Raw genomic sequence first — 13604 nt, 5'->3', positions numbered from 1 at the left:
GCTGCTTACAGCTAGGGTATGTCTATGCTGCAATCACAGGGTGTGATTGCAGCTTTAATCTGCAAATAATTACCAAGTGTTCTGGGCAGGTTTGTACAGTCTGTGCTGAAGCTCACACTGCCCCAGCTCCACTGTTCCATGAGCGAGCAAGATTACAGCTAAGGGGTATATTCACTTGAGCAGCAATCACACTCTGTGACCGCAGCAAAGACATACCCTATAGAGTAAGGCTTCCTATAGAAAAGGAAGCAGGTGGCTTATGGAACTGAAGATGAGCTATGCAGCCCTCCCCCATTAGGTTGCCAGTTTTGAATCAGCACAGACTAGTAATGACTTAAAACTTGCTACCACAGCTTGTCAAATAATATTCTTCAAATAACTGAGTTCTGTGATATTTTTCAAATGAATTATCCAGCTCCAGTTATTACCATCTGATGCCTATCAACTGCGCCCTGCCAATGGTTCTCATCCTGTTTCCTCATCACACAAGCCATCACCACAATTGGCACAAATACATTGTAGGGTTGCCAACACTGCATTTCAAAAATAAGGGACTGTATTCTTAGCACCCCGCCCAGCTCCTTCTCCCAATATTATTATTATCATCATTAATTATAATAATAATTATTATATTAATAATAATTAATACACAGTATTCGCCAGGGGTATTTCTTGCTGCTTTTTGCAGCACTCAGCAACTCCCAATCTTGTTGTACAGAGATGAAAAAATAAGGGATGTCCCTTGTAATACGGGCAGGGCAGGCACCAGGCACCCAAGCACATGCTTGGGGCGGCACCTGGTAAGGGGCGGCGGGGGGAGCGCGGCGCGGCATTCCGTGGGGGGGAGCTCTCCGGCGGCGCGGCGCTCGGCGGGGGGGCGGGCTCCGGCAGCGCGGCACTCAGCGGGGGAGCGGCACGGGGCACGGCGCTCGGGGGGGGGGTCCGGCGGCACTCAACGGGGGGGAGCGGGCTCCGGCGGCGCGGCGCTCGGCGGGGGGGGCTCGGGGGGCAGCGCTTTTTTTTGCTGCTTGGGGCAGCAAAAAAGTTAGAGCCGGCCCTGAATACGGGACTGTTGACAACCCTAGTACATTGCCCTTCTCTAGTCCCTTCCATCCACAGGTCTGAAAGTGCTTTCCCTCACTGAGATAGGTCATCATCATTTTGCATATAAGGAAACTGAAGCATACAGAAGTTGCATGACTTGCCCAAAACAAGACAACAGTAGAGGCCAGAGTAGAACTTAACCCTCCTGATTCCAAGGCCTGTTATCCTAACCTTATCCTTCCCCTCTTAGCAACTTGAGGCCTGATCTTGCTCCTATCCATATTAACTGGAGTGTTTCTATACTAGAAAATTCTATAAAATTTTCCAGTAACGGCCCTGCTGCACCAGAGCTAGCAGTGGTAGCGTTGCCAGCTCTCATGATTGTATTGCGAGTCATGTGACATTTACTGTTTTTTTAAGACCCCCATCTCCTAGAGCGGAGAGTCTTAGCTTTCATTTGGAAAAAAGATTTCTAGCTCTCATAGAGAAGACCTTGAAGTTTTGAACCAAATGCACTGTTATGCCTCAGAAACCAGAAGGCAAAGAAAAATAACCCACTTATTATTTTTTTTAAATCTTATGATTGTTGAGGGGCCTGACTCGTGATTTGTGGGCAATACTGTATTATTTAACTCAGTGGGAGTATGGGATCCAGTATGGCCAACCCCCAACATTCAAAATTCATGAGTCAAGGTCCAGAAAATCATGAGATTATTTTTTTAAAATAATATATTTTAGATTCTTTTTATTTGTTTTCTGATTCCAGAGCCTTTAGGGGGCAGCCACTTCACAGTTTCATGCTTTTTTCAGCAACTCTGAAGACTAGACACTTCCATTTTATATAGGTAAATGGAAGCTGAGATTCTCATGTCATCTCCTGATTCCAGCAGCTGGGGCTTTAAGGAAAACTCCTGCTATCACAAGACTTTAAATAAAACCAAGTTAGCAACACTGCAGGAACCTCAGGAGTCTGACACAATTTAAAGTAGGACTGGGCCCTAGTGACCGAACTGCCCTCTTGCCAGGCCAGGGCAGGAGCTAGCAGTGTGGGGGACCTCGCTCCACCCATGGCCATGTTGTAGCAAAGGGCTCTAAAGTTGGGCAGCACCCAGCTTGGGTCATGGAAAGGGAGACACCTCCCACCACTGCCACTCCATGGGGAGGGGAAGGGTTACCTCATTCCCTCTGGGAGACACTGGCAAATATGAGAGGCCATCACCTGACACCCTGCACCGATGTCATATGACAGCCCCCCCCCCCTTCACTTCAACCACATGACTCCCTCTGTCTCCTGCGCCGCTTCCGGGTTGGGACCGCACCTACCCTGCTGGATGTGGCGGCACCCTGTAGATTTACGTGCTCTGATTGGCTAAACTGTGAGGGCGGCAGGTCGGGATTGGCCAGCCGGAGTGCCCGCCCGGGGTTAGGTTGGCAGGCCTGCGCGCGTTGACATTGGTGACTGTCCCCGTTGCTGATGGGCACGGCTGTAGGAAGCTGGCGGGGGGCTACGCTGGCCTGGGTCCTGGTCCTGCTGGCCGGGGCCGAGGCGCTGGAGAATGGGCTGGCCCGGACCCCCACCATGGGCTGGCTGCACTGGGAGCGCTTCCTGTGCAGCACCAACTGCGCCCGGGAGCCGCACTCCTGTATCAGGTACCGGGCGGGGGGCGCCGGGGCCGCCTCTGTGGCCCTGCAGTCAGCTGCGCTCCGCAGGCGGCCGCCTTTGGGGGGGGGGCGAGGCGAGGAGTGGGAGCCACAGCCCCGTGTGAACGCTACTGGGGTTGGATTCGGAGCCGCGGGCAGCTGCAGCGGTGGGAGGAGAGCGGTCAGGTGCCTGGGAACTGAACCTTGCGGCTCTGATGCAAATGGGGAGAGCGTGACTTGCTCACCTTCTAGTTCCCTTCTCCGCAGGCTTAATTACAAGGAACAAAGAGCCGCTCTACTTGTGCCGGCAGAGCACAGGGAACTGATGAGGCTTCGCTTCTCCCTAAGGGCCCGTCCGAACATAAGAGCTGCCCTAGTGAGACAGACCATGGTCTAACTTGCTCCGTATCCTGGCTTCAGCAGTGGCCTGTACCAGGGCTTTAGGGGGAATGTACAGAACAGGGCAATTATGGAGCGATCCACCCCTGTCTTCCCCTTCCTGGCAGTCAGGGGATTAGGGACACCTCTAAACCTGCACTGCAAAGGGACTGGGCAGGGAATCCAGGGACAATGCAGTTGTCTCTAAATACAACCACGGCCAAGGCTTTAGCATAATTCTGGGACGTGGTTTAAAAAACATCCTGTCCAATCTCATTTGCACTCCGAGACAGATCTTTTTTTCACTCCGCATCTGGGATAACCATGTTGTTTGTGCAGTACAGGCAGCAACCAGAACCTTGGTCCGTAAAAAGTTTAGCAATCTTGATGGGGAAGTGTGTGTGTGTGGGAGGGGGTGATCTCTTCCAGGGCTGGAAACAAACCCTCTGCTTGGGATTGGCCAGTGTCCCATTCAGATCTTTAAGATGGGCCTTTGGCTGTTTTTTTCCCAGGCTAACATTTACCACATGAATGTGGATTTCCCACTAGCGGACTCTAACCCATTTGTGTAAAGTGCTTTGAAATCTCTGCATGAAAAACACTTTACAAATATTAGGTGTTTGTAGTATTGTCTTTAATCCAACTGATGTATTTATACTGCACTGTAGCATCTATGTGCCCTTCCTAGAAAGTAACTATGCAGGTAGAAACCATGTGGCTGAAAGATCTCCTGTCTGCTTTTAAGATCAGATTTAGCACAACATAATAAATCTTAACAGACTGTTTTGACTAACCATCATGGTACTTGGACCCCTATGACCTCCTGGTTCTTATGTCCCTCAGTGAGCAGCTGTTTATGCAGATGGCTGACTTGATGGTGTCAGATGGCTGGAAGGATGTAGGCTATGAGTATGTCTGTATTGATGACTGCTGGATGTCTCTGACCCGAGATGATCAGGACAGGCTCCAACCTGACCCAGAACGCTTCCCCAGTGGGATCCGCAAACTGGCTGACTACGTGAGTGTATAGTTAGAGATGGTACCTAAATCTCCATTCATGGGATCTTCATCCTTCCTCTAATTCAGGCCATTTGGAATAATGCATACAGTAAGAGCTATAGTGGGTGCCTCACTTAAATAGAGAGGTGGCAGGGGACTTTCCTTGATTTACAAAAACTGACTATTTTGCTTGATATATTGGAAGGTTTTTTATGATTGATCTTCTTCAGATTGGCTGCCTAGCAAATTCTATACACAGGTTTCTAAACCCTGGCCTCTAGGGCCCCTGAACTAATCCTTAAGAGGATCCTAGCCCCTGGGGTGGGAGGGAGGTTTGGTTCTCATTCACATATTTTCCTCTAGGACTATGAATTATATTGGCAGTGAAAGTGGGATCCCAGAGGTTTCTGGGCAGTGATTCTCTCTTGAATGGGCCTGTTCTTGGAGGAGCGGGAAATTCACTCAGCAGCTATGTGGTTAAGGTAGTGCAAAGGGATTTCACTTCTTTCTTGTTCTCCTACTGAGTACCGCTGTTTCTCTCTGCCCCATGGCTGTTGGCTCTCATTGTATGTCTGTCTGCTCCCCTCAGGTCCATTCCAAAGGGCTGAAGCTGGGGATTTACGCGGATGTTGGAAACAAAACCTGCGCTGGCTTCCCTGGCAGTTATGGCTACTATGACCTTGATGCCCAAACCTTTGCCAATTGGGGTGTGGACCTGCTGAAGTTCGATGGCTGTAACTACGGCACACAGAACCAGCTGGCAGAAGGTATGTGCCAACTGTAGACATTCCATGTGGGGGGAATGCTTTCTAATCAGCACTGTCTCAGAGCTGAGACAGGTTCAAAAGAGCAGCTCTTCACTGAACATATCCACTGGCACAGGGGATATGAGGAGGAGAGGGTTGGAGGGGAGGGTGCCATCTGAGAACCTAGGGGCACCAAAAGGAAGCTTCTCTGACAGGCCAGACATACATGCCGCAGGTCATCTTCATCTTGGGGATCCAGGAGTGGGTCACTCTGACTTCACTTTATCCATTCATCAGCCACCCTTTGTGCACACAATGAGCCTCCATTGCATCTAGTGCCTCCTGCCATGGCTTGGTGCGCTGGGCTCTTTCATCGCTTGAAACCTGCAGGCATGGCTTGAGGGAGCAGCCTTCTCAGACCCAGAGCCTGCATCATTTAGGGAGAGAGGCTCTCCAAGAGGTGTGATCAGACACACTCTGGGGGCCTCTCCACAGTTTGCTCTGTCATCTGCTAACATTACTAATGCTCAGCCCTTCAATAGAGCCTTTCATCCGAGGGACTCAAAGCACTTCAGGCATTGAACCCCTAATCAGCTTGTACCTCACAAAAGTGCAATTCCTGTGGCTCTTAGCAGCAAAGGGACTTGAGAGACCTCTGGGGAAAAACCAACTAGGGAACCCTGTGTCTGCACATACAACTCCAGAACTCAACAGGCAGGTTAGCATAGAAAACTACTAAACTGTCAGTTTACAGTGTTGGTCTACGCTGAGGAGTCAGTTGTGGACCCTCACCACACATAGGCAACCAACCCCAGGCACACGTGCTGTCTAACAAATCGTAGACTCCCATAAAAGGGAAGAGGGCAGCTCAGAAGAGGACTCCTCCTTGACTCAGTCCTTATCAGAGTGGCGGTTGGCAGCAGGCAGGCTGGAGCTGGTTCTGCGCTCTCTCAGAGCAAACTGATCAGGGGGTCCTGTCCAAGCTGATTAGTCTAACACACAACTTCAGTGCCTGCAAGTGCCAGGCCCACAGCTGAAAAGCACCTTTAGGCAGTCGTTAGTGAAGCTGGAAGTTCTTGGCAGAGATTCTCTGTGACTCCATGAGAGTTCTAAGTGGAATAGCAAAGGAACTTTCCCTGCTCATGCTTTAAATCAAAGAGGACAAAACAGGACAGGGCTCTCCTAGGTACAAAGATAAGAGTAGTGATACTGGAATCTCACCCAATTGGCTTTGTCTCCTACTGCTTACACATTACCTTCTGAATCCAAATGGCTTAGGGATTCATAAGGGTAAGGAGCGCACATTACTGAGCTGTGCAGTTGTTAGCCACAGCTGGCTTTACTCAAACCGCTCTCAGCATGGAGAACAGCTCATGAAGTTAAAATAGCAGCTGTCTGTAAAAGCAAAAAACTGAGTTTGCCTAATACTAATTGTCTAGACTAGAACCCATCGTACAGTGAGGTGGGAGGAAGCCCCATTACACAGCAGTATGTAATTATTATACCCATTTTACCGAAGAGTACATTGAATCTTAGAGCAGTGTAATGGCTGCCTTAACCTAGGTCAGACGGCTGAAACCAGTATCTGACTTGAGGCCCATTCCTCTGCTCTAAGCAATAGACAACACCTTCTCATAACACCTAGATCTTATATAGCACTTGTCATCAGTAGATCTTGAAGCTCTTCACAAAGGGAGATGAAGTATCACCCCTGTTTTATAGAAGGGGAAACTGAGGCACTGACAGAGCCAGGAATAGAACCCAGGTCCCCTGAGGCTGTTGAGTTTTCTGTCTCTAAGCCACATTACTTCCCTCTTCCTACCTGCTCCAACTTCCTGAAAGGCAGGCAACTGGACTACAGATGTCTGGCTGGACTATGACAATCCACTCCTTTCTAGCTGGGGTTCTGACTTTCAGTCAATACCATGGGAAATGTCATCACACAACCCACTCCCAGTTTTACTAGAGTCTTGATCTGACATTAGACCCAATGGTGCTGAGTTATGTTACCCTCCTGTTTCCCTATGCCCCAGTAGGTGATATAACCAGGCTACTGTTCTCTTCCTTCAGGTTACAGGAACATGTCTCTGGCCCTGAATAAGACTGGTAGAAGCATTGTGTACTCTTGTGAATGGCCTCTCTACATGAGACCCATGCAGAAGGTAAGGAGTCCTTCCCCAGGGTACTGGCCCTAGTCAGATGTGATGCATGCTGGGAAGACATTGGTGATTCAGAATACTAAGGAAATGAATTAACTTGCAAGATCATCTCAAGTGCGTCTACATGAATCCTGGCTGAATATCAAAGGAGCCAAAGTGGCTGAAGGGAGATGGTGAAGGGAAGAAGTGTTGATGAATGAAGGGGCACTGAGCAGAGGGTTAAGGTGGGTCTCAGCTAGCCAAGAATTCATGGCAGAGGCATCCTTTTACTCTGTCCTACCTGTCAGGAGGAACCCTGAGACAATTTGGCCACGCTGCTGAATAGGAGTGATCTGTGCAGAACTGGTGCTGTGATGTTCTTCTTCTCTGGGCTCCCCAGAGGATTACAGAATCCCTCCCCTTAGGCCTATCTGCCAGTAGAGTAATCCCCTGCACCAGTGGGGATTTTGGAGTACTGAGCTATCAGGGATTTTGCCACTAGTAGGGTGGGAGAAATCTGTGAGCAAAATCCTAATCCGTAAAGGGACTAGAGTGCAAGACTTCACCCGTAGGTGGCTCCTTCATGCTGTGACATGGCAGAATGTAGTAACCCTCTTCTGTGTAAAGAGGGGACTAAATCCACTGGAAGTTGTAGGCTGTAAACCCCAAGAACCAGGGGTAATTACTTAGGGTGGTACCAGTTATGAGTAGGTTTGATGATGTGACATTAGGCTGAATAAAATCAGGAAGACTTAGGAGGCCATGGAATGTTCTCCCAGGGGAAGTGGTTGAAATGCCATCACCCTAGAGTGGGGCAAGTATCAGAGAATGTACCATAGGGAACAATCCTGCACTGGCCCCAGCACATGGACTGAATAACCTTATGGGTCTTTTCCATCTATGATTCTCCCCAGTGCATCCATCCTTTTATGCCTCCTTATCCTAAATGCTCAAGCTATCTCCTATGAGCACCCTCTTGCTCTTTGTCCTCCGGCAGCCCAATTACACAGAAATCAAACACTACTGCAATCACTGGAGGAACTTTGCTGACATCTATGATGCCTGGAACAGTGTTAAGAATACCCTGGAGTGGACAGCTTTACACCAAGACAGCATTGTGGATGTTGCTGGGCCAGGGGGCTGGAATGACCCTGACATGGTGAGAACACCCGAGCTCTTGTTACACTGCAACCACCATGAGGAGGCCTCTACTTGCCTAAAGAATAAGGGGTGGGGAGCAGCACCAATGCAAGATTGTGGAAGGGGAGTCCATTCCTGAGAGCAAAAGAAGGAATCAGGAGGAAACTTTGTAAGGAACTGACTGGGGAAATATGTTGGGGGCAGAGGACCCTCTGTTGTGGTCCTAGCACAACAGGTTCATCAAAGGGGGCCCATGACTCAGGAAAACAGGCAGCCTGGTGGCTGTGCGATGATGGGGTAGGATATCCACAGTGATGAGGAATGTAACCTGCATGCATTGCTCAGGCTCGGCGGGGAGCCATTGTTTAAGAGCAGTTCTACTCTGAAAAGTAAGCCCAAGGCTTTCAGAAGTGGGCACTAGCTCTGGTTGCCCAGCCTGAGGCCCACTGGGCCCAATTTTCAGAATGCCAATCACTCAGGCCTCTCTAGAGGTGAAAACAGGCCCAAGCTGGGCACCCAGTTAGCAGCCACTCCTCAAGGAGTATTTGACCTCAGACTAAGCCTTGTGCTCAGAGTGCTGTCTTCCGGTCAGTCACAACCTTCTTCGTCTACCCCCACCATAACTTTTTGCTTAACTCCTCCAGCTCCTGACCTCCAAATAGCTGCATGACCTTGACATTTGCCCCACTTCCTCCTACCAGCTCGTGATGACAGGCTCTGGGTTGTCTAACTAGGATGAAAATGTTAACACCATATGTATTACCATTCTCATTCTACACTTGTCACAGCTGGTGATCGGCAACTTTGGATTGAGCTGGGACCAGCAGCTGACTCAGATGGCGCTGTGGGCTATCATGGCAGCTCCACTGCTCATGTCCAATGACCTACGTCATATCAGCCCCCAGGCCAAGTGGCTGCTCCAGAACAAAGATGTGATTGCCATCAATCAGGACCCGCTGGGCAAGCAAGGATACCGTATCAGCAAGGTATGATAGGGGCTGGAGCGACTGAAACAGGGAAGAGATTTCCTCTCCTCACAGGGGTGTGAGATGTAGGTGAAACTAGGTTGCTGGGGGTGGTATGCCTCCCTCAGAGTAGACTGGGGAGAGTCGAGTTTTGAAACATCCACCCACAGAGAACTGAGTCTCACATTCCTTCCTGCTGCCTGCTTAGGGAGAAGATGACTAGGACCTGTAGAGTCAGTCCCACCCCTCAAACATTTGTTTGGTTTCCATTTTTGGCAGGATAACAACTTTGAGCTCTGGGAGCGGCCTCTGTCAGGGGGTGCCTATGCTGTGGCTGTGCTGAATCGACAGGAGATTGGAGGACCCCAGATCTTCAGCTTCTCTACCTCTTTCCTTGGCAATGGCCTGGCCTGCAACCCTGCATGCTCCATCCAGCAGATCCTCCCCACCAGTGAGGACTGGGGACTACACAACTGGGTCTCGTTCTTGAACGTTGAGGTGAACCCAACGGGTACTGTGCTGCTGAAGGTGGTGGAGATCGGGGAGTTCCCAGATGAGAACCCTGTCATGAACATCAACAAAAAACCATCTCCAGATATCTTATAATGTAAGGGTGACCTAATTCCCCAGGCACCAGAGCTCCTTTGCTCCAATCCTGCCCCTCCACATCTGTGGGCAGTAAGTGCTGAAGATCCCATCCGTGATGGGTGAACTTTACCAAATTAACCCTAATCCAGCAAAAAGTACTGTAATCTCTCTCCATCCTTGTGTTGCAATTACTGGGGAGAGGGTGCCTTTACTGCTCCCTGCTAGATCTATCGAAGTCCTGCTCAATGTAGCATGTAACCGAACCTTCCTTTCTCTGGGGGCTAAAGGATTGAGTTGGTCAATTAGACTGGATCAGCCTTCTGTAAAGACCTAATGGCCTTGGCAACAGGTGAGAAAATGCAGAGCAAGCATGTACCGTGTTAGTGAGGTTCTTCGGTGGTGCCAGGACTCAGGGGAAGAGTGCTCCCCTCCTGCCTTAACAGCTTCCTCTCAGGCCAGTGTGACTGATGTACACCAGCTGCAAGAAAACACACACTCCACCCTCAAACCCCCACCTGAAGTCATATAGTCACCCCCTACCCTTTTGCCCAAGGTTGCTCTCACCTTGCTGTGATGACTGTGTCTTAAGCCAGTACTTTTTAGGCTATCACTTTCTTGCCAGCTGTCTCCCTTTAATATGAGTAAAGGACTCTATATCCATGTAGTCATATCTCCCACTCCTGTGGCTTTCACTTTGTTCTAGGGTTTTTTTAAATCCATGTTTCTTCAGGGGAGGGCAGTCACCCATCTTACTGATTGTCCTGGTGCCAGCAGCTGTATGTTCCACTGCTGGCTCTGGACTTTGGACTAAAGAAATACAGTTTTTGGTGCACAGGGATTAATCATTAGCTACCCATAGGTCGAGGATGGTGTGTTAAAGGGGTTTCTCCCCTCCCCACTGATGTTGACTGATGCCAGTAAAAGGAAATGGATTAGGGCAGGTTTGGGCTTGCTGGGTCCTTTTCCCCACCATCTCCTTCCTTTGGTATAATCTACCTTACTAGACACTCGAGGGGGTTGAGGCTTTTTGTAGTGGTGTGTGGAACTGAGCTTACACTCAGCTTGAGTGTGATCTGAGATTTCTGTTGCGGCAGGTTTTCTAGTTCTATTGTGAAACTAATCACATCCACACATACCAAGACACCTGCACATAAAGAACATTGTACACAAGTCTTGCTAAAAAAATTAAAGTTTACCTATTCCTAAACACCTTTGATAATTGTAGTAAAGCACTTCACTAATAGATGGTGCGGATGACTTCTGCCTTCTCTTAGAGATGCACCATCAAAGGCTGTCTTCTCATCTAGCATTACATACTACCAATTATTTCAACAAGCCTAAAAGGTGCTAAGTTTGCATGCAGAATTGCTACAGGAACCTGTATCCTATCAACGACTTGCTTAAGATGCCACTCTAAACCTCCACTGCAAAGAACAGCTTAGCTATAAAAGCTGTACTTTTGAATTCCAGTCAAAAAATCATCCCATTCATAGTCAATAGCTGACAGACACTATTCTGTTACAAAACATGGAAGGAGTTTCCCCTCCTGCTAATGCTGTAAAAGTTATGCTAGAAGAGGCATATACACTAAAACTTAATAGAGCTACCTTCCTGTTGCTGCATATGAAGAAGCTCAGTTGTGTGTGGGTAGAGATACATTATCTTTTTTTTCTGCCAAAGTTTAGTCTTCGTATCAAGTGGAATTTTACAGAGATGCTGCCAGATGCTCCTTGGCATCCTCTATACAGCTTAGATTTAAGAAAACTAGAGGGCTCCTCTCCTTTGAAGTTGTCATAACTATAAAGGGAAGGGCAACAGCCCTCCTGTGTTCAATACTATAAAATCCCTCCTGGCCAGAGACTCCAAAATCCTTTTACCTGTAAAGGGTTAAGAAGCTCAGGTAACCTGGCTGACACCTGACCCAAAGGACCAATAAGGGGACAAGATGCTTTCAAATCTTGGTGGGGGGAGAAGGCTTTTGTTTGTGCTCTTTGTTTTGGGGGTTGTTCGCTCTTGGGACTAAGAGGGACCAGACATCAATCCATGCTCTCCAAATCTTCTGAACCAGTCTCTCATATTTCAAACTTGTAAGTAACAGCCAGGCAAGGCATGTTAGGTTTATCTTTGTTTTCTCAACTTGTAAATGTACCTTTTGCTAGAGTGTTTATCTCTGTTTGCTGTAACTTTGAACTTAAGCCTAAATGAGGTTCCTCTGGGCTCTTTGAATCTGATTACCCTGTGAATCTGATTATCCTGTATTTTCCATCCTGATTTTACAGAGATGATTTTTACCTTTCTTTCTTTAATTAAAAGCCTTCTTTTTAAGAATCTGATTTTTCCTTGTTTTAAGATCCAAGGGGATTGGATCTGGACTCACCAGGATTGGTGGGGGGAAAGAAGGGGGAAGGTTAATTTCTCCTTGTTTTAAGATCCAAGGGGATTGGATCTGGACTCACCAGGATTGGAGGGGGGAAAGAAGGGGGAAGGTTAATTTCTCCTTGTTTTAAGATCCAAGGGTTTGGATCGGTGTTCACCAGGCAATTGGTGGATAGGTCTCTCAAGGATACCCAGGGAAGGGAGTTAGCACTCGGGAGTGGTGGCAGCAAAACCAGATATAAGCTGGTAGTTAAGCTTAGAGCCTCTCATGCAGGTCCCCACATCTATACCCTAAAGTTCAGAGTGGGGAAGGAACCTTGACAGAAGTAGAGGTCAGTATCTAAGAACAGCACCTGCAATTCATATTCTAATGGATCTCACTGACCTTTTTTAGTGCTAGCTGGTAGTCTGTAACCTTCACACATGGATTTAGTGCTTTGTGCTTTATTAAGGTAAGGAATCTTGGGTTGGTGTTAAGTGCTGGTGTGAAACAGAAAGCTAGCCAGGTTTCTCTAAAGCCTATGCCTAAGGATGGGATCAGGCTAAACACTTGCTTCTAGCTGAACAGGCTAATGAGACATTCCCTTTCCAACATGGAGGGTGAAGCAGACCACAGGCTAAATACATGAAGCTTAGCCCACACAACTCTGCTTGTCTGAGCTACCAGCAGCACGTTCACATCTACCAACAGCAATGAATGATCACTGCCTAAGAATGGTACTGGAAAGAGGTGAATCTGTCATAGTGAAATCTCTACATTTTGTATTAGGGCAGCTAGACCCTGCCACAAGGGCCTTTGTACATTTACTCCCTATAATTTTCAGTTTACTCCTAGTGCTTGTAGAGAAGAGGGATCTAAACTGAGGCCAGCTCTATATATCTAGTATAAGGAATGAGGCCAACTGCTATTCAGTAGGCTCAGCAAAAGCCAAGCCAGCCCTCCCCCATGCATTAGAACCATCACTTAGGGGGTAAGCTGATCTTACCCTGTATTAAGTGCTTTTAGAGAAAAGGGAGGGGTGGGTAAGGGTAAGGCCTGGTCCATGCAAACTATATCACTATAATAAAGGTGGGATTTTATACAATTTAGTTAAACTGCTGCAGCTTTGTATACAGACATCAATTTAACTCTGTCTTAAAGTGGTTTAGCTTGTGGCCATACATTTTCAGAAACAAGCAACACTACTGAAGCAGGTTTAAAACAAGTAAGTGGTCACATACCAGAGTTTGCACTAATTTAACTAAATCAATTAAGGATAACCAGTGCAACTTCTGTTTAGACAGTCCCATGGAGTCCTATACATAGACAGCCCTACCTTCTACTCCCTTTTGTGGAAGTAAGGGACCTGGGACAGTAGCAACATGTGGCTTCCACACCACATTGGTACATCAGACTAGTAGGCCCTGAGCAACCTCCCAGGAGCTGACACCTTTGAGTGTGGATTAAAAAAAAAAAAGTTTTTCTAGCTGCAGACAGAATTTATTCTAAAACCTCTTTTTAGGCAGCATCAGCCCATACAAAAGCAATGTTCAACCACTGGTGAGATTTCCCAGTCCCGGAGAGCTTTATTCACAGTGGCAGCTCCCAT

The 13604-nt window shown here is 48.0% G+C and overlaps 1 protein-coding gene across 1 annotated transcript; it reads left to right on the top strand.

The window, feature by feature from the left end:
- Positions 1–2518: 2518 nt before the first annotated feature.
- On the top strand, positions 2519–11967 carry GLA (galactosidase alpha). The gene is made up of 7 exons (XM_065410536.1): positions 2519–2694; positions 3907–4081; positions 4652–4829; positions 6879–6970; positions 7944–8105; positions 8875–9072; positions 9331–11967. Exons 1-7 carry the CDS (start codon positions 2519–2521, stop codon positions 9655–9657), a joined length of 1308 nt encoding a protein of 435 aa, XP_065266608.1. The 3' UTR covers positions 9658–11967.
- Positions 11968–13604: the final 1637 nt, after the last annotated feature.

The sequence above is a fragment of the Emys orbicularis genome, chromosome 9, assembly GCF_028017835.1.
Source record: "Emys orbicularis isolate rEmyOrb1 chromosome 9, rEmyOrb1.hap1, whole genome shotgun sequence".
In the NCBI taxonomy this organism is placed as follows: Eukaryota; Metazoa; Chordata; order Testudines; family Emydidae; genus Emys; species Emys orbicularis.
The sequence above is the reverse complement of the archived record's forward strand: the minus strand, read 5'-3'. Positions and strand labels throughout refer to the sequence as shown.

Excerpts from the sequence above, each read along its gene's own strand:
- GLA (XM_065410536.1), top strand. The coding sequence starts at position 2,519 with ATGGGCACGGCTGTAGGAAGCTGGCGGGGGGCTACGCTGGCCTGGGTC. Across the intron at positions 8,106-8,874 it reads GCTGGAATGACCCTGACATG|CTGGTGATCGGCAACTTTGG; the intron begins GTGAGAACACCC and ends CACTTGTCACAG. Across the intron at positions 9,073-9,330 it reads AAGGATACCGTATCAGCAAG|GATAACAACTTTGAGCTCTG; the intron begins GTATGATAGGGG and ends CATTTTTGGCAG.